Source organism: Capsicum annuum, chromosome 1, assembly GCF_002878395.1.
Source record: "Capsicum annuum cultivar UCD-10X-F1 chromosome 1, UCD10Xv1.1, whole genome shotgun sequence".
Lineage (NCBI taxonomy): Eukaryota > Viridiplantae > Streptophyta > Magnoliopsida > Solanales > Solanaceae > Capsicum > Capsicum annuum.
In genome coordinates, this window is record NC_061111.1 from 7,614,151 (window position 1) to 7,641,794 (window position 27,644).

The 27,644-nt window shown below is 32.6% G+C and overlaps 3 protein-coding genes across 5 annotated transcripts; 1 reads left to right on the forward strand and 2 right to left on the reverse strand.

Moving 5' to 3' along the window:
• Positions 1-534: 534 nt before the first annotated feature.
• Positions 535-5,646, reverse strand: LOC107866623 (general transcription and DNA repair factor IIH subunit TFB5). 3 transcript variants are annotated; one of them, XM_016712659.2, is made up of 3 exons: positions 5,498-5,646; positions 1,268-1,329; positions 535-959 (listed from the first exon to the last, which is right to left on the reverse strand). In XM_016712659.2, the coding sequence occupies exons 2-3, from the start codon at positions 1,300-1,302 to the stop codon at positions 782-784; spliced, it is 213 nt and encodes a 70-aa protein (XP_016568145.1). In that variant the 5' UTR covers positions 1,303-1,329; positions 5,498-5,646; the 3' UTR covers positions 535-781. The 3 variants fall into 3 exon arrangements, with proteins under 3 accessions (XP_016568145.1, XP_016568148.1, XP_047271315.1); XM_016712662.2 differs by lacking the exon at positions 5,498-5,646 and adding an exon at positions 3,448-3,528; XM_047415359.1 differs by lacking the exon at positions 5,498-5,646 and adding an exon at positions 2,212-2,462.
• A 2,101-nt stretch (positions 5,647-7,747) lies between these two features.
• On the reverse strand, positions 7,748-9,502 carry LOC107852478. The gene is made up of 2 exons (XM_016697506.2): positions 9,009-9,502; positions 7,748-8,140 (listed from the first exon to the last, which is right to left on the reverse strand). The coding sequence occupies exons 1-2, from the start codon at positions 9,382-9,384 to the stop codon at positions 7,998-8,000; spliced, it is 519 nt and encodes a 172-aa protein (XP_016552992.1). The 5' UTR covers positions 9,385-9,502; the 3' UTR covers positions 7,748-7,997.
• A 3,016-nt stretch (positions 9,503-12,518) lies between these two features.
• LOC107860037 lies at positions 12,519-13,097 on the forward strand. Its single transcript, XM_016705270.2, has one exon. It carries the CDS (start codon positions 12,519-12,521, stop codon positions 13,095-13,097), a length of 579 nt encoding a protein of 192 aa, XP_016560756.2.
• Positions 13,098-27,644: the final 14,547 nt, after the last annotated feature.

The following is a 27,644-nucleotide window of genomic DNA, read 5'->3' on the forward strand; positions in this document are numbered from 1 at the left end:
TGCTACATTTGCAATCCTCACACCACCTCTGCAATTGTTGAACATTCACAACTATACCTGACATTCCATCCATATGGGTCATTGTGTTTGCATTGTTTCATTCAACCAATTCAACCAAGGTTGATGATTCTACAAACATCTTCTTCGAATTACTACCCACAGTCGAGATAGGTTCGTTGCTCTGATACCACTTGCAATGGCCTAAACACGATGACTACGAATTGCGAATCACAGTAATGAAAAGGAATTTTGTTTATAGAAGAGTCAACGGTTACAAGTATACAACTAACAGATAACTACTCAAGACGAAGAAGAGATAGGAAAGACTAGGTTAGATAGAAAAGACGAAGAAGAAGAGAAGAAGATAAAGAATATAGAAAGCAGAATTTAGGAAAAGAGTACTGGCAATTCAATAACTGTTTTTCCCAATTTCGGTTAGGCTATTTATAGATTTTGCTGACTTAGCCGAGTTAGTGATGAGCTGGACTATTTGATGTATTAATCCGCACCGTTGATTCCTTACGATCTCCACCGTTTATTTAAACTAATTCCTAATTTCCCTTTTCATTATTCAATTGCCACATGCGAACATAACAACTTTGGGTCATTACAAACTTCCTCTGTCAAATGTGTGAAATTATTTCAAAAAGAACAGTAGGAGGCATATTATGTTCCTTTTAGAAAATGGTAAATTTTTACTAGGAAATATTGTACATGGTAACAAGGCGTCTGGTGAGCGCACGCACGCACACACAGGATGGCTCAATTCCATCAAACAGCACTATGCAGGCTTCTCATATGTGTTTGCATCTCTGAATTCTGCAATAGCACTACGAATCATTCCAGCCATATCAGATCGAACAAACAGATGTGTATTGTCCAAAACATGTATGATGAACTTTTGTGATTGTGGTAATGAAGCATTCATATTGATAATGAACTGAGCCATAGGTATATCACTGCAAAAGAAGAAAGCAAACCTCAGCATCAAAGAAGCAGAACTATTTGAAAGAAAGATCATCAAACATACTTGGCTGGGAAATTTTGACCCTTTATTCGGACCAAGAAATACTACAACAACAAACATACCTAGTATAATCCCACAAAGTGGGATCTGGGGAGGATACTAGAAAGACCTTAGCCCCACCTCAAAGGTAGAGAGGCTTTTGCGATAGACCCTCGGTGCAAGGAAGAATCATCCGTAACAGTCTAGAAAAGAAACAGAAGTACAGGAAATAACAAAACAGCAGACCAGATAGCACTTTACCATGATACATACAATCCTTTGACTGCATTCACCATCACGTATCAAAACTCTCCAAGCTTGAGCTGCAGAATAAACGATAAAAATTAGCCTAAAAATTGTCTGGCCATCTATAAGCAAAGACGTAATAAGTATGAATACAGCTGTACTAACTACTGAAAGTAAATTTTCCTTTCCGTTCCAGTCCATAATGCTTTTCAGCAAACAGTTAAAAAGGACAGCCCGGTGCGCTAAGCTCCCATAGCGGGATCCGGGAAAGGGTCATACCACAAAGGTCAACCTTTCATCTCAACAATTGACTTATAAAAATCTCTTTTGACTAATACAATGTTCTAACTTGAAGAAAGAGAGTGATGAAGGGATCTTTGAACCTAAAATAAGAAACCAATTAGGCTGTTAACACGATTAAGTGAACGTTCTAACTTTATGGATCGTTTATGTTCAACATTTCTTATTTATTTCTAGACTAGAAGTAGGGAAAGTAAGAAGAGTGAACAAAGACCCACACAGTGGTACAGAGATCATGAGTTATAAATCTTCCTCTTTATGCATGAAATTGACATATAGCGAATAGACAAGCCCCTTCAACTTGAGATTCAGACTTAAAATGGTAAGACTTCATAGATAGTCCTGAAATTTTGTCCATCTCAGCTCGCGATAGTCCTGAAATTTTGTACATCTCAGCTCGCACTTCCACTCTCTCAAAGATAATCCAATTTCAAGCAATTCAAGAAGACATTGCAGATGTATCATTTCTACGTGCATTGCTAAAACTAGAGTTGTCAATGGCATAGTTAAGCCGTGAAGACGCACAAACCATGTTGAGCGTTTCGCTGTTGTCAAGGCTCTAAGGCATACTTTTACCTCCCAACGAACATAAACCTGACGATACCACACTAAACAATTGATATTCACTCTTATCATAATTTTTTTTCCAATTTCCTTACCCATATCTTTGTTATCCATGCTTACAATTATTAGTCTTGAACTATACATCCGTATTTGTATTTCTCTCCATTTGTGCCTTCTTGCATTAAGACTCGCGCCTTATTTGTGTTTTGTGTTTAAAGCACCAAGAAACCTTAGAGCTTTTTTGCACTTTTCGTGTTTGATCACACTGACTATAACCAGTTATACTTCAAAAATTTTATCGCAAAGTTGATCCCTTCAAGCAGAATTTGACATCTGCATATTCCCAAAAGTTCTGAAATAAGAGAATCCCCACTGAAACAAAACAAAATCATGTCAACTCGGAGCTTAGCTACATTTAAGAATACTCTATTTGATTAGATCACTCAATCTCAGATATAAGTACGAATACACAACTCAATCTCAAGGTTTCTTTGTTCATAGTGTTCTGGTGATGTTTGTGATCTCGAATCGATAATTTATAGTATTACTCTGTCGGTGTCTTGTTTCTTTTATTATATAGTGGTGTGTTATCCCATTTTGTTGTTTATTTTTATGTTTTTTATTTGTTATACTGTTATCTATCCTGAGCCCGGAATCTACCGGAAACAACCTCGTTACTTCATCTATCTGAGGTAGTGGGATAGACTGCATACACTTTACCCTCCCCAGACCCACTTTGTAGGAATACACTGAGTATGTTATGTTATGTGCGATAGAGAAGCAGGAAGGCCAGCATTTTAAATATCAATTAATCTATCAATTCTGCTTCAAACAAAAATCACTATAGTTAGGTTACCTTCACTTATATTCTAGTGATATCTATGAGGGTCCAACTCCGAGTCAGAATTTTCACTAAAGGAGTTCAAAATATAAATAAGTAAACACATGATAAATCCTAGGGAATTTAACATCTACTGACTACTATATATGCATAAAAATAATTTTAATCTTACATATGTAGTGTTATATGAAAGTTCTTTTACAACTGAATTAATTAAGTTAACATTTTGGGACTGACTATATGAATTTTATATATCAGGTCCATTTTATTCAAATTCTTAACTAATCTGGCAGCAGTTCATACTTCAATCAAAAAAAAAAAAAAATTGTAATTGGAGGTAAATATGTCAGCAATCTGCAGGTTTCCACCAAATGAAGTTTCTGATTTTACTTTAATAAAGCATAGTAACAAGAAAGAAAAATAAAACAACAAAATCATTAATAGTTTTAGGAAAATAAAAAAAATTAGATATAATTTGAAGGAGCCTAACCTGTGATTAATCGGAGATGCTGTGAATTAGCAAAGAGAAGATTTTTTGGGGAGGGGAGGGCGGGGGTGGGAGGTTAAAGTAATGGATTCCTGAATGTTCATATTATCACCCTAAACTTTATACAAATACCACAAATGCATCTGAACTTTGTTAAATACACAAGTAACCCTTCTAGTACCTTTTAATAGCGCAGAACCACGTGTCGTTCCTGGGCGTGGTACTTCCTTTGTCCTAATTTATATGTATTTTTGCTTTGTGATTAAAATTATATATATTTTGATTCACATTTTAAAATATATATTTTTTTAATAATTATATTGATATAAGAAGAATTGCTTCAGAATTAATTAATTTGACTTTCAAAAATTGACAAAGATGACATAAAATTAAGGCGGGAATACTTCATGTGCTAAAATAAAGGAAGAATACTTTGGGCTCTGTTGAAATTGACACATCTATTTGTGCATTCCTTAGTTATTTAGTTATAACTGCCATCTAAATTTAATTAGTAATTTGATAAATCATGACCCTTTCCTATGCTGACATAGCCACTTGAAACATGCATGAATGTAGCTTGTGAAGATATTTCGAATATGTTTTCATGTTTCTAGATTTTTATGTATTCCTAGAAGTTTTAATGTTGTTGCTGATAACATGATGGCTAAGGTAGCCATTTCCATGTTGCATGAATTCTTCTTGGAAAAGAATGTTTCCAAGTTGGTTAGCCAATGATGTTGCATGCTTCTTTGAACTAATGATGTCCTCAATGAATGAATGAACAGAGGAAGATTTGTGTTGGAAAAAAATGTCTATACAATTTGTTTTAAGACACAATTTTAGAATTTTTTTTTTTTTATAAGATCGAATTATGTTAGCTCTACTTAGTTCGGACTCTAAGAAAGGGTTTTAGAATTTTTAATGCTAGAAATTGAAACTCTAGGAAACGGTATTCTTTTCGGCATAACTATTTCAGTGGCGGAGGCAGGATCTTTATCAAGGAGGTTCAACATAAGTAAGCATGCTACTAATATCCACAAATAAGCGGGTCGGGTCAGAAGATGAGATATATATTTCACAAAAGCAGGTCGAGTCAGAAGATGAGATATAGAACAAAAGCAGTTAACTGAGAGCGAGAGAACAAATGTTAGTTTCATTCCAAGAAAAGTGGTACTACATCAATACTAGTTTGAAAACCGTGCCCAGTAGTTCAAATCAAGTCATAGAGAGGAACGAGAATTAAAACAGATAAGTTGAGGTTGGGAACAACTTCTCTTCTTTCTCCTCAGGAGTTGTTGGTGTGTCAGGGGAGAGTTGAATCAACAGAAATTGGGGATAATCCCCAAGAAGCATACTGGCAGAAATATTAAGAAGCTGGTTTCCATTTGTATGCCTACTTCTCTTTCTCATTCGCCCGCTCCCTAACTCCTCTCAAACTATTTGGAATATGGGAAAACGAGACAAACAAGGTTTTCCAAATTGGAGATTAGACAAAATCGGAGCCAAATAGTGGTCGGAAGGAGATGCGGAAGATGATAATCAGAAGGTGAAAGTGAAAGGCGAGCAGGAGCTCGCTCAGCTCAGCTTGGAGTGAAAGAGCGTGATTTTGTCTGTCAGAGAGAAAATCAGAAAAATATTTTGAGAGTGAGACCATGATCTTAGTACCTGCGTACCTATCGTCCCCAAAATTTTCCAACCCCAATTTTGTATTATTTTCATCAATTTGTGTTAACACATAATATATAAACCAAAGAATATGAGCCACAACTCATAATCACTCAGAAATTTCCTAGAAATCATAGAAAAACTCTTAAAAAGTTTCATTTGGGAAATTTGACAAATACTTAGTGTGCAATTCAAATTCTTACTATTTTGAATCCACTTGGGTACTCAATACTTCCACAATCGCTTACACATCAAAATAAACACAACATACAAAAGATAAATCAACTTCAAGCACTAAAACATGAAAGAAATTGCAACCCAATTTTTGACACTAAGAAAGAAACTAAGGAGCAATTTCAACAATTAAAGAATAGATTAAGAGACATACTTGAAGATTTAGTGCAAATGAGGATGAAGAACACTTTGAAAGCTCTTTTTAAAGTGATAAAATATATGAATATTGGGTATTTGAAGGGAGGAGGGAGTGAAACTATGTTGAAACTTGAAACCGCTTGCCTTATGACAGTGATAGTTTTTAATTTAGTTCAATTTGTCCTTTTTCTCTAAATGGGGGAAAACGACACCGTTAGCTTTTTTAAATAAGGTAAAGAGTAAATACATAATTAACTCTGAAGTTGGTCGAGATTTTAAAAAAGACACCTGAACTTTAAATTTGATCTATAACACCATGATTCTTACTTAATTCGTTGCAATTATATCATTTTTTCACTGAATCTCAGTCACAACAAGGAGAGTGAACACACGCATCAATCAGGTGCTGCCAAGTTTTATTTTTTTTAAATAAATTTTTTCTTTTTATTTAATTTATCACCCCCAGTCCACCCCCTCTCCCCCCACCCCACCTCATCCAGCAAACTCCCCCACGTCCAATTCCCTCCACTAAAATGGAGCTTCAAGCTTCTATACAATCTCCATTTTAATGAAACTTTAAGCTCCATTTTTATTTTATTTATAACCCCAGCTCACCCCCCACCCCCACCCCATCCAACATCTCCCTCCCCCATTCCCCTCCAGTTCCCTCCATTAAAATGGAGTTTAAAGTTATTGCGCAATCTTCATTTTAATGGAGCTTTAAGCTCTATTTTTTTTATTTATGACCCCACCCCACCCCTACTTCCACCCCCACTCCGTCCAACATCTCCCTCCCCCATCCCCTGTCCAGTTTCCTCCATTAAAATGGAGCTTAAAGCTCCATTAAAATGGAGATAGTACATCAACTTTCCTTTTTAAAATTATGGTGATGATGATGTTGTTTTTGTTGCTTTAATTGATGTTGGTGCTGCTGTAATTGATATTGTTGTTGTAATTGATGTTGTTGTTGAGTTATGGTGATGAAGAAGAAGTTGGGGAAAAAGACAATGGTGGATGGATGGGTTTATAAAATAATTTTAAGAAATAAATAAATAATATTGACTTTTTTCCTTTTAAAAAGAAGAATATAAATTATATATCAATTATTTATATGTGGCAGCTTTTAATTGGTCAAAAAATCAAATTTGAGCCCTTCCATGCGTCTGTGGTGCGTGTATACACGCAGAGGTCCAAAATGGTGTATTTACAATGAAATAAAGAAAAATCGTGGGGTAGTAGGTCGAATTCAAAGTTTAGGTATTTTTTTTAAAATTTCGGCCAACATCAGGGGGTAATTATGTATTTACTCTAAGGTAAATAAGCCTTTCTTTTTGAAAATCTAAAACACATGAAGCAAAAAAAAAATAAAAAAAAAATTTAAAACTTGATGCAACTGGGTATCAAACCCCAGACCATGAGGTCTAACGCGTGCAAAGTTAAACCCTTTTTGCCACTGAACCAATTTCCTTGCTTGTATTAAGAGGGTTCAATTTAATATATCTATATATATATATATATATAGGAAAAAAACTGCATCATACATATACAGTGTATTTTATCGAGGAAGGGGGTTCGGGTGAACCCCCTGAGCACCACGCAGCTCCGCCCCTGGCTTGAAGATATTTCGAACATGTTTTCATGTTTTTAGATTTTGCTATATTTTAACATATTTCTAGAAGTTTTAATGTTGTTGCTTATAACATGATGGCTAAGGTGGCATTGCCATTCCATGTTGCCAGGGGCGGAGCTATCCTTCAAGTAGGGGTTTATCCGAACCCTCTTTGTCGGAAAATTATGCTATCTATACATAGTTAAAATTATTTTTTATGTATATATAGTAGATATTGAACCCTTTCGTTTAATTTGTATGTTCACTAATGAACCCCTAGTGAAAATTCAAGCTCCGCCACTACGTGTTGCCCCGATTCTTCTTGGGAAACAATGTTTCCAAGTTGGTTAGCGAATGATGTTGCATGCTCCTTTGAACTAATGGTGTCCCCAATGAATGAATAGGGGAAGTTTTCTGTTGAAATAGAAAAATGTCTATGCAATTTGTTTTAGGACACAATTTTAGATTTTTTTTTTTAATACGATTGAATTCTTTTAGCTTTACTTAATTGGAACTCCAAGAAAGGTTTTAGAAAATTTTAATGCTAGGAATTGAAACTCTAGGAAACTGTAAATTTCTTTTGGCATAATTACTTAATATGGAGAATTGTTTGATAAGTGATCTAAAAGTCTAGAATGAATTTTTCAACTCACATCATGACCAATAAGTTATTGAATTTGAGCCAATGTATCATAGCAGAACAGCCCAAGGATCATTATTTTAGCACACATTGATTTCGACAATAATAAAAAAGGTGACACACTCGACTGGAAAAACAAAAAAAAATAGGCATGGTGCACAGAGCTCTCGCTATGCCTGAACTATTGAATGGGCGGACTCAAATGGAAAAAAGAAGATTAAAAACAAAACCAAAATTAACTAGTTTTGAATATGAAAGAAAAGAAAACTATAGAAAAAAATCCATGAGCTTTGTTAATGGAAGTGAAGAGGTTGGTGTTGCCTTTGCACATGATGACGAAGTGCTTGCTTTTGGACATACAAAGAAACTTCGACATCCCAAATTCACCAATTTCTCCTCTCTTTTCAAACCTGCGTATTCATTTCATTTCCCAACATGGGTCACATATATATATATATATAGCTAATCAAAGGTTTCAATAATACAATAATGATAATAACATATTCAGTATAATCTCACGAGAAATTTCAAGAGGATCAATATGATGCGCATGCATGTGTATAACTATATCACACCCTTCATTTTCTTGGATTTATTTGAGTCAATGCAAGTAATTTCTTACACTATCTAGTTACTCAAATAGTATTCACAAAGTAAATTAAACGTAAAATTCACAATCTTACAGTAAAAGATATGTGATGCATATACAATGACAAGTGTGAAAAATTACTTACATTATCATGGAGATAATTTACACTCTTCTAACAAATTATTAATTTCACTTGTTATAGGGTGACAGAATTTATTTATTTTTTAAAAAGGAAAAATAACATAAACATAACATAAACATACATTTTAACTTATCATATTGACACAAATGTATCGGGGAATTAATAATGTATCTCGGCAGATCCCAAATCGAGAAAAATGTATCTAGAGCTGGTTATGTATCTTTACAAGAAAAAAATGTATCTCCGTTGAATGTATTATATATCTCAACTGACTCAAAATCGAAAAAAATGTATCGAGAGCTAATTATATATCTTTATAAAAGAAAAAATATATCTTCGTTGGATGTATTGGAAGTGAATTATGTATCTCGATAGACTCAAAGTTGATATTTTCAATAATTATATAAAAAGTCAAAATTTCCTGTAATTAAATTCCAAACTGCCTAAATTTATATTGTTTCCAAAAAAATCCTCACATCATTATGTACAAGTCAAACTCATCACTTGAAAAAAATTACCAATACTATTGTTACGTAGTTGAACTTACTTTCCAAACTAAATTGAGAATAATGAAGTTGATAACACAATGGATCACTACTACTCAACAATGGCCTTCGTTTCTCCTTCACGTATATCTCAATCGCCGCCTTTATCAACTCTCCGACGGTGTTCTCCGGCGACATCACCAAATGCACAGGTCCCAAACTATTCTGAATGTTCACATTCAGCAATAGCTTAGTTAACTTATGCTCTTTCTCATGAGCGCCGCCGCTCGCGGTCGCAGCATTTTCAGTCGAAATATCTATAACGGCTGGATTAATATGCGCGACCACGAGTCTAGGTGGCGCTCTACTACCGTGCATGGTGATACCAGCACGGCGGTTTTTTGAAGACAGTGAAGATCTCATGAATATATATATCATAAACTAGGTATTAGTATTTTGTACTAGGATTGTTTTTGGTTAATGTTCTGGAATAATAGGGATGTTTATTTTTGTGTTTGGATGGATAGTTATATTACGTAAGAAATGTAGGGGTTTGGTGATAATGAAATTTTGGCACATAATGGCCATATGTATTGTGAAATCACTTTACTGTACTACACGAAATTTCTAGGAAATAGCTGGTGCGGCTACTCTCACATTTCTGTCCCCCAAAGTTCTGCTAAATTATCACTTGCTCATACGTTTATTTTTAAAAAATTTGGAAAATTTTATGTATGTATGTAAGGGTGTTAAGTGGGCCGGACCGGGTCAACCTGGAACTGGCCCGTGAGATTTAGCCAGGTTGTATGCCAGTCCGGATTCGGGCCGGTCCAATTTCGATCCCAACAATAAAAATTTTTAAAACAATCCTAACCCAATTCACTTAATCCAATTCGGTCCAGTTTATAAATTGCTTTGGGACAGAATAAGAAATGATCTACAGCTGTGTGAGTTCATGGTTTGAAATCAAATTTACTGATCTTGCTTCTCTCTCCTAACTCATTCTTTAAATAAATAAAAAAAAGATAATAGCTATTAATGTAAACGAAAATGATTTCTCGTCTCTTTCTAATATACCCAAAAGTAATAAATACCCAATTAATTAATTAAATATATATAATAAGATAACTAAAAATGTTGTTAGAATCTTCCTCTTCTTGACAGATCATTTACGAAACTATTCAGTATTCGTATTCAGACCAAAGACTGATATAAATATTATGAATAAATTATTTTTTCCCTCAAATTTTGTTCACATCTTAGATTAATAAATTGGCTCACCGATCTTCATAAAGGAGTCGAATGAATAATAATGAATTGAGGTCGATTATGATGCGGATATATAGGGGGATGAATGCTATCACATCGAGTGTGTTATTATAAGAAAAAAAATCACCCATATTACTTAGGTAGCTTATACTTTAGACCTTTTAGAAGAAGATTCTGCTTTATGTTATTTTTGTATTATTATTATTATTATTATTATTATTATTATTATTATTATTATTTGCATTTGATTCCGCATATAATCTAGTCTTAATATTTAAGTATCGAAAATATTACTAATAATATAATTTTTCAATGTTTAGGTGGAGTAAAGAGAACAAGCTAGAAAAGATATATAAATTAAAGAAATTTTGAAATAAATTTGCTTAAACGCATTTGGGCACATAATTGCAAAAGGCTCAAATTAGGGAGAGTTGTTGGAGGCTTGCGGTAGAGAGGTTCTAAAGGACATAAATAGTGGTAACAGGATGGATTATATTGAATTGTCTTTTACAAAGACATGTTGTATCTAAATACTTTGAATTATTTGATAAGAATATACGGTACAACATTTTTTTTTATAAATGAATGGAGGCATAATACATAAATATGTTTTTTAACTTGATCTCAAATCACATTTTTTACTTTTAATTTTGGGTGTGCACAAGTACAAGTAGGTACTTAAACTTATATAAAGTTGAACAAGTAGACACACTTGTCCTATGTGGCATCATACACATAGTATGTCATGTAGGGCAGAAATTGACCACATAGAACATATGTGTCTACTTGTTCGACTTCATACAAGTTTAAGTGACTACTTGTGCAAATTCAAAATAGAAGGTCATAGATGTGATCTGAGGTCAGGTTAAAAAACATGTTTATGTATTGTAATTGTGCCATGAATGGATCTTACAAATAATCCATCAATGTTGAAGAGGAGAATAAAAATTACATGGAAGGAAAATATCACCATGGAACAGAGTTTGTATGATCATTTGTTGAGTAGCAAATCTAATATTCATGCAACAATATCGTATGTCGAATAATATTAGTAAGTGCAACTCACACACTACAGTAAAATTCTGAAACGGTTTCTGGTAAAAGCGCGAAACCTTGCTATTTTTGATGTTATATATAGCAATCATCTTGGTCTTTTTCTATGATGATGATGCCACATTGAGCCTGTTATTGAAAGAAATTAAAAATCAAAATATTACTTAGATAGCTTATCTTTTTAGACCTTTTGAAAGAAGGTTCTGCTTTCGTGTCATTTTTATATTAATTTTTTCTTTATACCTTTTTGTGTTTTAGTATAAAAAATAATACTAATATAACATTTCAATGGTTTGTATAATCTAGTCTTAATGTTTAAGTATCAAAAATAATACTAATATAACTTTTCAATGTTTTGTAAAATACTAGAAAGGATATAAATTTGCTTAAAAATTTGGGCACATAATTGCAAAAGGCTCAAGGAGAGTAGTTGGAGTACACAAATAGTGGTACAGAGACGACTATAATATTGAATTGTCTATATTTTCCATGACATTTTGTATATAAGTACTTTGTAAGTATTTTATATAAATCTTATAGTACAACATTTTGTTTCATAGAATGGATCTTACAATAATCCATTGCTGTTGAATACGAGATTAAAAATTAAAATTACATGGAAGGAAAATATCACCATGCAACTAAGTATGATCATATATTGAGTAGCAAATCTAATACTCATGCTGTGCAAGTCGCACAATATAAATTTCTGAATCCACATCTGATACGAGCGTTATCTGTGTTGAGATTAGTTTTAGAAAGCAAGGTATTTATTGTAATTGCTGAGTCAGCAAATTAGTTTGTCAAGAGTCAGTTAGTTTAGAGTTTGTTGGTGGTGAGCTGTGGATTAGTTGTGTGAGTAGTTACAGACATTTTCTTCTTTCCTTGTATATAAGCAACGATTGTGAACAGTTGAAACTGAGCTTTCATTTTCCCAAATTAGGAATTACACATCTTCTCTCCCTGGTTTGCTCAACTCTCATACTCTTAGCTCCATATGATCTGAAATTTGACATGGTATCAGAGACAGGTTAACTATTAACGAATCTAGCTTTGTTTTTCTGCTCTATCAATCTTCCAATTCACTCGATTTTACTTTTCAGCTCCATATAGCTTCCAATTCACTCAATTTTACTCCATTTTTTTTTGCATTTATTTGAGGTACAATCTCCTATTATAATTGCATATTCTGTGCTGCATATATCTTCCATTTTTTGCCCAATTTTTGTTCTCCCTATACTCATATAACAATGGCGTCAGCTTCTAAAACTGAAAATCCCACTGTTGCTTCTATAAGCACCACGATTGACCCTGGAAATCCCATTTTTATCCATCCTTCTGACAGTCCTAGTGCTACTCTAGCTCCCGTACCCTTCGATGGTGTAGGTTATCGTTCATGGCGTTGTAGTGTATTACGATCTCTGTCAATTAAGAACAAATTAGATTTTATCAATGGTGAGTGTAAGAAACCAGTTTCACAAACATCTTCAAAATTGCGCCAATGGGAGAGATGTGATCATATGGTTACAACATGGATTCTCAATTCTCTTGCGAAGGACATTGCGGATAGCGTCGAGTATGTATCCAGTTCCCACGAACTTTGGACTGAGCTAGAAGACCGTTATGACCAGACTAATGGGGCAAAACTATACCAAATTCAGCAGGAAATTAGTGATTTACATCAGGGCACACTGTATATTACTGGTTATTACACAAAAAGGAAGAAACTTTGGGAAGAAATTAGCACAATTACGGCGAAGCATCAATGTGTGTGCCAATGCACCTGTGGAGGTAAGGAACACATGTACAAGGCCGAACAAGATCGATGATTAATTCAGTTCCTTATGGGGCTAAATGAAGTGTATACTACAATCCGAGGTAACATCCTTATGATGACGCCTTTGCCCACTATTGGGCAAGCGTTTGCACTACTAATACAGGAGGAAAAGCAGAGGGAACTATGAACTCTCAACCATTCTTTTGGTGAGTCATCCTCTATGCATGTGAGTGTTGGGGGTGAAAGTTCAACTGGTAGAAATTTTTGAACAAATATAATATTACCAATCATAATGGGGGTGAAAGGACCAGACCATTCTATGATCACTGCAAGAGATTGGGTCACACTAAGGAAAAATGCTACAAGCTCCATGGATACCCTCAATAACAAAATCACTTCATAGTTACAACAATGCCACTAAGTATCCAAACTACAATCGGAACTACAATTTTCAGAGAGGATCAGGTCCAAGTCAGGGATACAAGTTTCCTAAAGGTAAAGGAGTAGCTGCCAATGCCTTAGGAATGGATTCTGATCCATTGTCTGTGAAGAGTGAAGGTGGAGAAGAATACAATGATGGTCAGCAAATGACTCTTACGAAAGAGCAATATGGATAGATAATACATCTGATTCAACAGTTTGGATCCAACATTTTAGGCAACACTCTTACTGCCAATGCACATGATTGTAGAGTTGCTAATTCTGCAGGTATTGTTGCTTGTACTACTTCAATAGATTTTGGAAAATTGTCTTGTGGATGTTATAAATCAAGTAGTGACTTGTGGATTATAGATTTTGGTGCTTCCCATCACATGACCTTCAACAAAAAGTTTGTTTCCAATATCATACACTTACCATATCCTTTACTTGTTAGACTACCAAATGACTATCATGTGAAAGTTACAGAAATAGGCGATGTGATAATCACACCCAAGATAATTTTGCATAATGTTTTCCTTATACCATCTTTTTAATTCAATCTTATGTCTGTCAGCTCCCTAGTGGAACAACTCAAATGTATTATTTCATTCTCTGATTCATCTTGCGTCCTACAGGGCCCTTCTCAGAAGAGCCCTCTGGAGATTAGTAGATTGCATGATGGTCTCTACTATCTCTGTTCAAGCTGCTTCAAAAAAGGAACTTCTGCAGCAGGGCATCAAACACAAGCTCCTTATCATCCTTTTTCACTATCTAGTCATATCAATAAGTTGCATTGCTCTTGTCCTTCTTCCTCACATTGCACTTCCTCTATTGTACAGAATAGCACTCATGCATACAAGCACTTCACTATGATAAATGTTGTCCCTTATGATAATAACAATGCAGCACTATCTCTTTCCAGTATGCATGTTCATATCTCTGATGAAAATAATATTGATTTTTTGTGACATTACAGATTAGGTCATGTGCCTTTTTAAAAAATGAAGGGTATATCATCTATCCCTATACAGTTCTCACCTAAACAACCTTTTACCTGTACCATCTGTCCTATGGAAAAATAGACTAGGCTTCCCTTCCCTGAAAAGACAACCAACACAAAATCCATTTTTAAATTGATTCACGTAGACTTGTGGGGCCCTTATCACGTCTCAACCCATGACAATTACAAGTATTTTATAACCATAGTTGATGACTTTAGTAGATCCACTTGGACTCACCTACTAAGTTGCAAAAGTAATGCCCTACATACACTGAAATCTTTTATAAAGATGATTGAATGTCAATTTCATACCAATGTGCAAATCATCAGAACTGATAATGGGTTGGAATTCAACAATTATGAAACATCTATGTTTCTCCAATCCAAGGGCATTGTTCATCAGAAAACCTGCCCTTACACTCTCCAATAAAATGGGATAGTAGAAAGAAAACATAAATACCTGTTAGAAACAGCTAGATTCTTACTGTTCCAATCCAAATTGCCTTTACAATATTGGGGAGAATGTGTGTTGACAGCTACCTACGTCATCAACAGGTTGCCATCTTCTTCCATTAACAAGGCATGCCCTTTTGAAATCCTTCACAAATGTAAACCATCATACTCACACCTAAAAAGTTTTGGATGTCTCTATTATCCTACATTAACTAAACCGCACAAAGACAAATTTGAGACCAGATCTACACCTCATGTATTTATAGGATACCCTTTTGGTGTGAAAGGTTACAAAGTTCTAAATCTGACCACTAAGAAAATATTGGTTTCTAAAGATGTGACATTCCATGAATTTATATTTCTATTTTCTCATCAGTCTGATAAGGGAGCTGGTTTTTCTCCCATATCCATCCCACAAAACCATGTCACAGTAGACAGTACTTGGCCAGATGTTGTGCTAACCGGTTATGGTATGAAAATGTGTCACCTGAAATTTCTATCACAGAACCTACCATCATGGAATCCTCACCTCCTTTTCACTCCCAAGCACATATTGACTCTGTATTCATGCATCCTCCTCAATCACAAACACCTGCTAACTCTGCACCACTACCACCTACTATATCTACCTTTACAGGACCCAGAAGATCTCTTAGAACACACAAAGTTCCCTCATATCTTAATGACTTTGTACATCCACTTACACAACCACAATCATACTGCTCACTCACTCATCCCAAGTTTACCATAACCTCTGAGGTCCATAATCCCACAAGTAACCTTCTTGGGCATCACATCCATCTTGATTCTGAACCAACATCTTATGAAGAGGTAGCATCTTGTCCAGCTTGGCAGAAAGCAATGACACAAGAGTTTGTGGTACTCTATGCTAATTACACTTGGGACCTTGTCCCTTTACCACCCACTAAAAGAACTATAGGATATAGATGGGTATACAAGATTAAGCATAAAGCTGATGGAAGCATAGAAAGGTTCAAGGCTAGGTTGGTGGTGAAGGGTTATACTCAACATACTGGGATAGACTATAGTGAAACTTTTTCCCCAGTTGTGAAAATGACAACTGTGAGAGCCTTAATTGCCACAACTGTTAAAAGAAAATGGGATATATTTCAGTTGGACGTAAACAATACATTTCGTCATGGAGATCTCCATGAAGAAGTGTATATGAAAGTGCCCAAAGGACTTCACACAGACAAACCTGGTCTTGTTTGCAAATTAAACAAATCTCTATATGGTTTAAAGCAAGCTAGTAGGCAATGGTGTGCAAAGTTAACTGAGGCACTGAATTCAAGGGGATTCCATCACTCCATGTATGACTATTCATTATTTTACAAGAAATCAGATTCTTCCTCTGTATTTGTAGCTGTGTATATGGATGATGTTTTAATCACTGGAACTGATGCACATGAGATATCAGCATTAAAAAGGTTCCTCAATGATACTTTCAAGATTAAAGATCTAGGAAAGTTACACTATTTCTTGGGGTTAGAAGTCATACACACAAAAGATGGTGCTCTTATTTCTCAGAAGAAATTTTTATCGGACCTGCTCAAGGAATTCAACTGTACTCAATATAGTCATTTATCTTCACCTCTGGATCCTAATGTCAAACTCAAGGTAAAGGAGGGAGCTCCTTTATCAGATCCTGGTTACTATAGGAAGTTAGTTGGGAATCTCAACTTCCTCACAACTACAAGGATGGACATAGCATATGGAGTCCAACATCTTAGCCAGTTTATGTAGGACCCTAGAGATCCTCATCTACAAGCTGCATACCACCTGCTAAGATACTTGAAGAAGGATCTTGACCTAGGGATGCTCATGTCCAATAAAGAAGACTACAACATCAAAGCATATTGTGACTCGGATTGGGCTGCATGCCCAGATTCAAGGAAATCAGTATCTGGATACATTGTATTTCTAGGTGATAGTCCAATCAGCTGGAAGTCAAAGAAGCAGGAGACCATCTCATTATCTTCAGTAGAAGTTGAGTATAGAGCAATCAGAAAGGTAGTTGGAGAGTTGGTTTGGTTGAGCAGGTTACTTACTGATTTTAGCGTTCCATTTTCAAGTCCTATTCTTGTATTTTGTGATGGTCAATCAGCCTTGCACATTGCTAAAAATCCCGTGTTTCATGAAAAGACTAAACACATAGAGGTTGACTGTCACTTTGTAAGAAACATGCTACAAGATAGATTGATATCACTTCACCACATTGGCACAGAAACACAACTTGCAGACATCCTTACTAAAGCTCTCATTGGTGTTAGACACTCAGAGATTCTTCACAAGTTGACTGTGGTGACGTCCTTTCCAGCGGGGGGGGGGGGGGGGGGGGGGGGGTGTTGAGATTAGTTTTAGAAAGCAAGGCATTTATTGTAATTGCTGAGTCAGCAAATTAGTTTGTCAAGAGTCAGTTAGTTTAGAGTTTGTTGGTAGTGAGCTGTGGATTAGTTGTGTGAGTAATTACAGATATTTCCTTCTTTCCTTATATATAAGTAACGATTGTGAACAGTTGAAACTGAGCTTTCATTTTCCCAAATTGGGAATTACACATCTTCTCTCCCTGGTTTGCTCAACTCTCATACTCTTAGCTCCATATGATCCGAAATTTGACAGGAGCATTGCATGCAACCAAGGATTTTCCACAACTTACATGTTCTTCTAATAATTTTATTTATCTTGTGACCAAAGAATCCATCGAGAACAACGGAATTTGCTTCTGTTGTTATTTCTCTGTTACTATTACTCTTTCGAAGATAAAAACTTCTGCTCATCCCAACATCTCCAATCACATCTGTGTTGCTCAAGCCTATATCAATCAAATACAAAATAATTACTATCAAACAATAAGTAATAAAAGTAGGGAACAAATAGAAAGCTTAGCTTAACTTATTTTCCACTTTTGGGGGGCGAGGGGGAGGGGGTGGGGGTGTGATAATGACATTTGTAGGCTTAAATGAGGATATATGGTGAATTGGTGATCAATAAGGATTTATATAACCGGTCCAAATTTATGTTAAGCATAATAATTTACTATCTAATCCTTTCACGCAGAGATAAATTACAAGTTGAAATTTACAAATACCTATTCTAATTTTATACAACATTGGCAGCTGTATTATTCAAACATTATCTTTAATCTATGACCGAAAGGGAACATTATCTTTAATAAAAAAGTCAATAAACCACAGACCCAATCCAGATAATTGGTTTAGTTACTCTGTGAGCCAGAGATTATTCAAAGTTCCATTAGCCAATCCTACATCAAACACAAATTGACCTTTCAACAAAGAAAGGGCTTACCCACTATAATTATTTAAATACCAGTGATTGATATATGATACATCCAATATTAGTCCTAAAAATCACTACTAGCTAAACAACGTAACATTTGTTTAATTCAAACCTCAGGGTGTACATGTAAGGGTGATAAAATCAGCCAATAAAAACAAGACGTGATTAACTTATTCAAGTCCGACCCGCATAACTCATTTATATATTAATTCAATTTAGTTTGATCAGCTCAATTTATTTCATTTAAAATTTGTGCTATTTTGAACTAAATTTGTTTTCCCAATTGACTCGCGATAAGCCTTGTCAGAATATGGTACACAAGGAAAACATAACTTTAATAGTTTTACTTAGTAATAGCACTAGAGTAGCATGACTCGTGCCAGTATGAGCTCAATATTAAGGTATTTTGATTATATACGATAAGTTACATTGATGTCAATGTGAATTATAAAACATGAATATACAAAACATATTAATTACTTGATAGTATTTTTGAAGGAGCCAAATTATTTCACAAGATAATCATGTATAACTTACTTATATAAATAACACAATTCTATGCATTTTGAAGTTCAAATCTTTAATCATATGATTGAAATTTGCTACATTGAGTATAAAATATGAGATTAAAATTAATACATAAGACTTGACACTTGTTGTATAAAATAGAGAATAATTATTGAAAAAGATAAATGGTTATCTAGTCTTGCATATTTCATCACATGTGGGTTGTAACTAATAGGTTAAAAAAAAACTACAAGGGTTGGTGTGGTGGTTCAGCACCTCAACCCTTAAGCAAGAGGTTGGGGGTTCGATCCCCACCCCTGGTGAATGGAGAAAACTCTGTGGCCAGTTCCCTACCGCTTAGTGCACTGACAGTGGAACGGAGGATTAGAGTCACAGCTGCCGGCGATGGGGATACCTTGGGAAACCCAAAAAAAAAAAAAAAAACTAATCGGTTAAAATTGTATTGTCTTACCCAAACTAAGCCGACAGAAACATCCTTTGCTCTCATTTCTCCTTCTTTTTTATTTGTCAACTTGTTCTTTGAAGATAAAATTAAATTAATATTTTAAATTTAAATTTTAAGTGTTTTGAAAATTATATATATATATAAAATTATAAGTTACCATCTGTCATAGTAATTTAAGTTACTTGACTTTGAAAACACAGTAAAACATACTTCTATAAATGGTTTTATCGAACTTTGCTTTTGTATATGTCCTTTCCATTGAAACATAGGAGCCATTTGTTAGAGTGTATAAAAATAATTTTGAATAGAATTTATTAGTAATGTTTGTATTAGTAATGCTGGTATTATTTATACTAACATTATTTCTGATACACTATTTGATGTGTTGTATTAGAACTTGTTTTTTCAATCTTGATATATTTAAACAAAAATTGTTTTAAAAGAAGAATGCATATACATTCTAAAATTCATGCGGGATTTAGAACGAGTTCAATATATGTTATTTTTGTCTCAATTTATATGAAACGAATAGAATTTAGATAATCAATCATACTTTTAATATGTATTTAGATAATTTAAGTTGTTAACTACTATAATTTATAATATTTTTTAGTTAATTTTCAAATAATATACATTACTTTTCTTGTCCAAACTTTTGTGGTATTGATAGTCAATTATTTAAAAAATAATTTAAGTTTTAAATTTTTGTGATTTATAATACTTTTCTTCTATTATAATTAAGTGACACTAATATAATTTCGAGAGTCAACCGAATATTTTATATTTTTTAAAAAAATTTAAGTTGTTAATTATTGTGATTTATAAATTTTTACATATTTTTTTTTAAAATATATAACAAATTAAATTGTTTTTAGATATTTTAAGTTGTTAACTATTGTAATTTATAATACTTTATATGTAATTTTTGAATAATATATGTTACTCTCCTTGTCTAGAGTTTTGTGTCGTTGATAGCTAATTATATTTTTTAGATAATTTAAATTTTTAATTATTGTGCTTTATAATATTTCTTCTGTTCAAATTTAAGTGACACAATATGTATATGGTCATAATAATTAATTAGTGGTAATATAGTAAAATCACGATTGAGCAGCAAAGCATAAATGTCTTAAATGACTTACAACGACTAATTAGAAGTGACATAGCAAAATTACTATAAAAATACCCGTGAAAAAAATTTAGTGGATCTCATATAAGACGTCAAGTTAATTTAAAACATCAAGAGTTAATTTGTCATTTTTATATCTATTTTACATTTTTTATTATATAATATTAATTTTTTTAATACTTAAATGACTTATAATAATCAATTAAGAGTAATATTTAGTAAAACTATGATTGAAGCAACTGAAGCAGATATGTCATAAATGTCTATTTTTAATTAAATATTATTAATTTTTTAATACATAAATGACTTATAATAATTACTTAGGGGTGATATAAAAAAATCATGATTGAAGCAGCTGAAACAGACATGTCATAAATATTTATTTTATCTTTTAAAATTAAATATTATTAATTTTTTAATACATAAATGACTTATAATAATTACTTAGGGGTGATATAGAAAAATCATGATTGAAGCAGCTGAAACAGACATGCCATAAATATTTATTTTATCTTTTTTAATTAAATATTATTAATTTTTTAATACATAAATGACTTATAATAATTAATTAGCGATGATATAATAAAATCACGGATTGAATATTATTAACTTTTCAATATATAAATGACTTATAATAATTAATTAGAGGCGATATAGTAAAATTATGATTGAAGCATACATGTCATAAATGTCTATATTATTTTTTTAATATTAATTTCTTAATATATAAATTTCTTATAATAATTAATCAGGGTTGATACAGGAATGTTGGTGAATTTTTAAAAATCAAGAAACACTAATTATGAGGTTTATTTAGTTAAAATCATAATTTTGTAGGTTTTAGATAAATTGAGAAAAATATCAAATTAATCAAATAAGTTATATAAGTAAAATACATTTTATATATTAAGTTTTTTAAAAATGAAATACTAAAATTTTTTCTTTGATTTTGAGGTGATTAAAATAACTATAATCCAAGAAATAATTAATGTTCAAAGTTTTAATTAAAAAATAAATACGGATAATATGATTTGCATATACAAAAATAACCAATTATTATTATTTCGTAACGAATTATGTTTAACCTTATATAAGTAAAATCTCGTTAGGTATTTTTCTTTAGTTTCTTTTTGTTGGTATATATTGACTTGGCACAAATTTTAAAAAAATATTTATTAAAAATTTATTTTACTAAATAGCTTTATTAATTTTACATTAAAAATTTAAATTAGGCAAACTTGTATTTCCTGAAACAAATAAGGAAGAAAGCAAATTATATGTTTGACATGAAATGTAAATAAAGAATAAAATGTATTTAATTATATTTATCATATTAATTATTATAATAAATTATTATCTTATTAATCAATTTACTTAAATATAATATATTTCAAACAATTTTATATAACCTAAATAAAATTAGCATGTAGGTACTCACCTCCATCCTAAATACAATAAGAAATCCAATTTTTTATAGAATAATTATACTAAAAATTACATATATACACAAATATAAGTTACATAATTACCTAAAATCCCCAATTGGTAAATTAATTACACAAATTCCATAATAATTACAAAATTCCCTTTATTTGGTAATTTCTCTCTCCTCAATATTATACATGTAACAATCGGTTTTTGGCTTCCGTCTTTTACTCCCTAATGCTCCCATTATCAAGTCGATTTTTACTTCATTTTTTAAACCCCTCTTTTACGGCATACTTGAAGTAACCTCTAATTGTGGTTATCAAATTGTAAGTTATTCAATAGTTAATTGTTTTTAATATTGTACTTCATTAATTTTTTTAAATTTTTTTTTCAACTTTACCAATTCAGGGGTTTTCCGTTTTTATTTTTTTTTGCATGTTCAAATTATAGTATTGTTCAATCTTATTCAGGTTAAGTAGTTCATTTTTTTGTTATTTTTCACATGGTACAAGTTAGATCTTTGATTTACTTGTTTTGTAGTTCGATATAACAATACTGTTAAGTTAAAATAGTGTTAATTGGTAATGGATAATCCTCCAAGTTTTAGTTTAGGAATTACTCAGTTAGATGCAACTGTAGAAGATATTCCACTTGGATTTGTTCCTGCTACATTTGATGAACAGGATCCTGATTGGGCAGAGAATCGCTCAAAGCACAGAAACGACCCCGTTACAATGAAGAAATTGAGGGATAAGACTATTTCTAAATCGAAGAAGTCTACTTCAAAAGCAAGTAAAAAGAAATTTGATGATTCCGGCCGACCACGTCTGCCGAAGGTATTTATTATGAGTGTATGTATAATTTGACACATATATAATAAGACACAATACATTAGTGTTTCATCACAGGAATGTATAATATAGTTGTTCTGAAATATTATTCTAAAGATTATACATTCTAATAAAGCTGATATTAATTTTTGAAATGTATAAGTTACCCTCATACATGTGTAGTTTTTGTTTATATTTTGGTCTGATATAAATTGTTAGATGTATACATAACCATCATACATTTATATATGTTGTTTAATTATGGTACTCTTTGAAAATTTTATGTGCATAAGTTACCCTCATACATGCTTAGATTTAGTTTCTTTTTGAGTATAATAAGAATTTGTTAGATGCATAAGTTACCCTCATACATGCTTATATGTAGTTTCTTTTTGAGTATAATAAGAATTTGTTAGATGCATAAGTAACCATCATACATGTGTATCGATAGAATGGTTAGTGTTGGATTTTATTATACATTAATGCAAGTGATTTGTTAATGATTAAGTAACCATCATACATGTCTAACAACTTATATTAATTTTAGATGTATAAATTAACCTCATACATGTGTTACTATAGTGTATATGTTGGACTGAAATTATTATACATTTAAACAGTTTAAATGTCAATGTATAAATAACCCTCATACATGACTAACAGTTGTTTAATATGGGTCTGATTTAGTTAATGAATAAGTAACCATCATACATGTTTAACAGATTATATTAATTTTGAGATGTATAAGTTAATCTTATACATGTGTTAATGTAGTGTATATATTGGATTGTATTTATTATACATTTAAACAGTTTACTTGTACAGTTATAAGTTACCCACATACATGACTAACAATTGTTTAATATTGGTCTGATTTATGTTATGAAAGTATAAATGACCATCATACAATCAATAACTGTTAGCTAATTATGTTATATTTTTTTTTCAGGGCATGAAATATCGAATTGGTAAAGTCCCACCATACCCATTGCATATGGGGAGCTTATGTAACTATGCTTTCGGGGAAGAGATAAAGAAATATTTTGGAGATGATGTACTTGGAGCATTTAAAAATATGATTTTTGACATATTTCTGAATTTGCCACGGTGCAACTGGATAAGACAGATTTCAAAATGCCTGCTCATGCTTAAAATTCAGCAGGATAACAAGGACGAGCTACATGTTTGGGTACAAGAGGAAATCCTCAAATTCACAATGCTTGAATTCGCCATTATTACTGGTCTGAAGTGTACCGATAATATTGATGATTATATGTATACTTCATCATCGAAATCAGCATTAATGTCGAGGTATTTTTTCGACAATAAAGGAGCAATAACTCGGTCAAAACTGACAACACGAGTGCAGATAGAAAACTTTGATAACACTGAAGATGCTCTGAAACTGGCGATATTGTTCTTTGTTCATACGTTCATGTTTTCTCAGCATAAGAAAGCACCAATTAATGTTGCACACTTTCAGATTATCGAGGACGGTCGGTACATTCACTTTCCATGGGGGAAAGTCACATTTAAAAAGTTAATGAGTTCCTGGCAGCAGGATTTCAATACCGCAAAGCAGTTATATTCATTGGGTGGAATGCCACACATTCTAAATGTTTGGATGTTTGAGTGCTGCTCCGAGGTAGAATCAAAAACCGTTGTCTGTCAGAGAAACGTTATTCCCAGAATACTAAATTGGTTGGTGGAGTGTATAAGGCCTAAGTACGAATCTTTTATGTCTGACACGTTCAGTAAGGTAATTGTTTAACTTTGTACTTATTTTGACTATTCAAGTCATTTTATTTATTTGCAAATATTTTATTTTGAAATTATTCTTTCCAATATTCGTACAAGAATATACAACGTACAATCGAAGAAGTTAGTAGTTTGGATTTGTCCTTTTCAAAAGATTTTGAGACATGTGATCCAACAACTTATACTTCAACATCCGATTCTGGAAAGTTGAAAAGGACAACAGATGAACTTCAATAGCGTGTTGGTACCATTGCTGAAGAATTTGGTAATTTTAGCACTATACCGCCGCGGGAAATCCTCATAAAGGTTGATTTTGCATCGCCTGTATCACCTGACCAACCTTTGAAGAAAAGAAAGACTGTCATGTTCTAGCAAGATAATCAAGCGGTGATGGATGATGATACATCTGGACGTGATCATGTAGTACATCATGTGTCTGGTTTGTATAGTGAAACACATAAAGATGCAGCAGACAAGGGAGAAATTGGTGTATTAAAAATTCAACATCATCATCATGGAGAAATTGGTGTCTCCTCAGAGTCACCAGCACAAGTCTGTTCCTTCATCTTCCACACAGCCTGAAGGGACTTCTAAATCAACTTTAGGATGAAATAAAGAATTATATCAACAAATGTGTAAGTTTAGTTTCTTTATCATATATTTTTTTGAATAGCATGATGTGTTTCTCCTAACTTTTTTTTTCTTTACGTGATAAGTTTGCTGAAAAGATGGCCGAACTGGTTACACTAATATCAAAAATACCTGCTGAGATCGTCAAAGCATTGAAGAATGAATAAAATAAGCAATCACAGGTATAAAAATTTAATTTCATTATATTTTATATAACGTTGATGAAATGTTCATACATTCAGATTGTTCGTGTTATATAGAAGAACAAAATTGATGAACAACAACAAAGTCAAGAAGACGGATCCAACAAACAGGAGAGACCACATAAGGAGGATATGCAGGTACTTTTTGTCAATTATGTTGTTCGTTTACTATAAATCTACATAATTACCTTATCAAAAATAAATATTGTTTCTTTTTAATACAGCATGAAGATTATGATAAGGGATCACTCAACGATATGGAAGTGTCTGTGATGAAGAATCTAATAAGCAGCACATTCTTGAAGAGCAACAGTTGCTGGTATTTTTTTCCCCTTAATAGTTGTTACGTACTAAATTTGGGCAGTTTAATTTTTCATCATACTTTCACTTGAATGTATAATGATCAGTTCTACATTAAACTTACTACTTTTTTCTTCAACAAAATACATGTTATTTATGAATATCTTCATAAATATGCATGTCCTTTACAATTACTTAAACAACATCATTCTAGAATCACCTAAAATAAGTTCATGAATAACAATTCATTAAAGCGACTTGTTATTTAATTTAGGAAGTGAATGCGGTCGATAAAGAGGCAGGTCGTGAGGATGATTTTGAAAATGAGGACTATTCTGATTTGCAAGCTTTGGAGGTATCTTTCTGTACATCAAATTATTTTTTTCCTAAAATATATGTCTATATAAATGTAGCTTCTGTTATTGGTTGAAAAAAAAGATATTAACCTTATCGGCTAAGTATAAAGTTGTATCGATTTCGACGCTTTTAATATTTTGCACATTGTTTAACGATTGTCTTAATAAATATAAATTTTTTTCTTCATGCAACTTGGATGATGATAATTATCACATAAATAATAGGATGAGATTATGGCATATGAAGAAGAATGTAGCGATGGAGAATTGGGAAAAAAAATATTTCAGATGTAGAAGATTTGCCGGTATTTTTATGTCCCTAATATTGTTTAATTAATACTACAACTTTCTATACACATGTAGTTTCTTCTAACTTCTTCATATTAGGGCAGTTAAATGTACATAAAAACTTTCAATCAAATGTATCAAGAAGAGTCATACATTCAACATACAAATATTTTCATGAACATAAAGCTTGTAGTTTATGAATACCATCATACATATTTATGTTATTAATGCTATAAAATCATTTGTGAATCACATATGACATCGTTTGTTATTACTGATATATTTATATATTCATATGCACCCATGACAGATAGAATTTTTTTATCACGGGTGTAAAACTTCATCTCAATCTTTTATATTATACTTTGAATAAATGTTAATACACGATAATTGTTATTTAATATAGGATGTGAATGTAACCGCTAAAGAAGATGTTAATGAAGTGAATTTGAAAAATCAGGAATCTACTGATGTGACAGATGTGCAGGTATTTTTTGTCCCTAATACTTTTTTTTTATAAAAATATATCTATCTACGTGTTCGACCTTGTAAAAGTACGTACTGGGACTTAATGTTATTTCTCTGGTGCATATCAATTTTTTTCTGTGGATTTGAACCAACTGAAATGTATTGATTTTTTTCTCTGCTGCATATCAAATTTTTTTGATATTGATTCTGTCATGATTTCTAACATAAATATCATAAGCATTAATATAGTTAGACATTCAGCTATTGTATGTATACATTACAAATCCTAATGTGTTCATGTAGGATGAAGTTGGAGGGACAATAACTGATTTAATACAAGAAGTTGTAGATAAAATTTTATTTGGTCTTCAACACCTTCGGCTACAAAGTCATTGGATGTTGCTGCTTCAAATAAAATGATCGAAAGACGTTGGGACCTTCCAGACAGTCAGATTCCACCTGACTTCCTTGATTCTCAGGTTCGGAAGCTTCAAGCCTCAAAAGCAAAAGCACCTTCCAAACGAGAAATAAAGAAGTCAAGGGTTTTAAGGTCACCATATATTTCAAAGTATGGTTCTGGCTCTAAGGATGCAGTTGATTTCGATAAAGAGGAGAAGATGAAGTATGCTTTTGATGGGTACACATTAACCAAGATTTGACGAATGAATTGATGATTGATTACTCCCAGTGGATTGCCATAGAATTACTGAAAACTCATTCTTCCAAGTAAGAAATTTGATATTTTTTTTCCTAACAATACTATGCCATCTTAAACTAAACGGTAATTGTCATGTGTAATCAATGATGTTTTTTCATCAAAAAAATGAATAACCACTATCGAGTAAATACTTTTGGGTTAGGTTACAAACAATTGAACTTTATCGTTGCACACCCACAGTCCAAGAATTGGTTTTACTTGATGTTCGAATGCAAGACATGCTGGAACGATGAGGTAACTTATTCTAAATATTATCCATATCATAAGTTTTTTTGCTGATACTTAATATTCTACAAGACCATAACATATCATACATGTAAACCAATG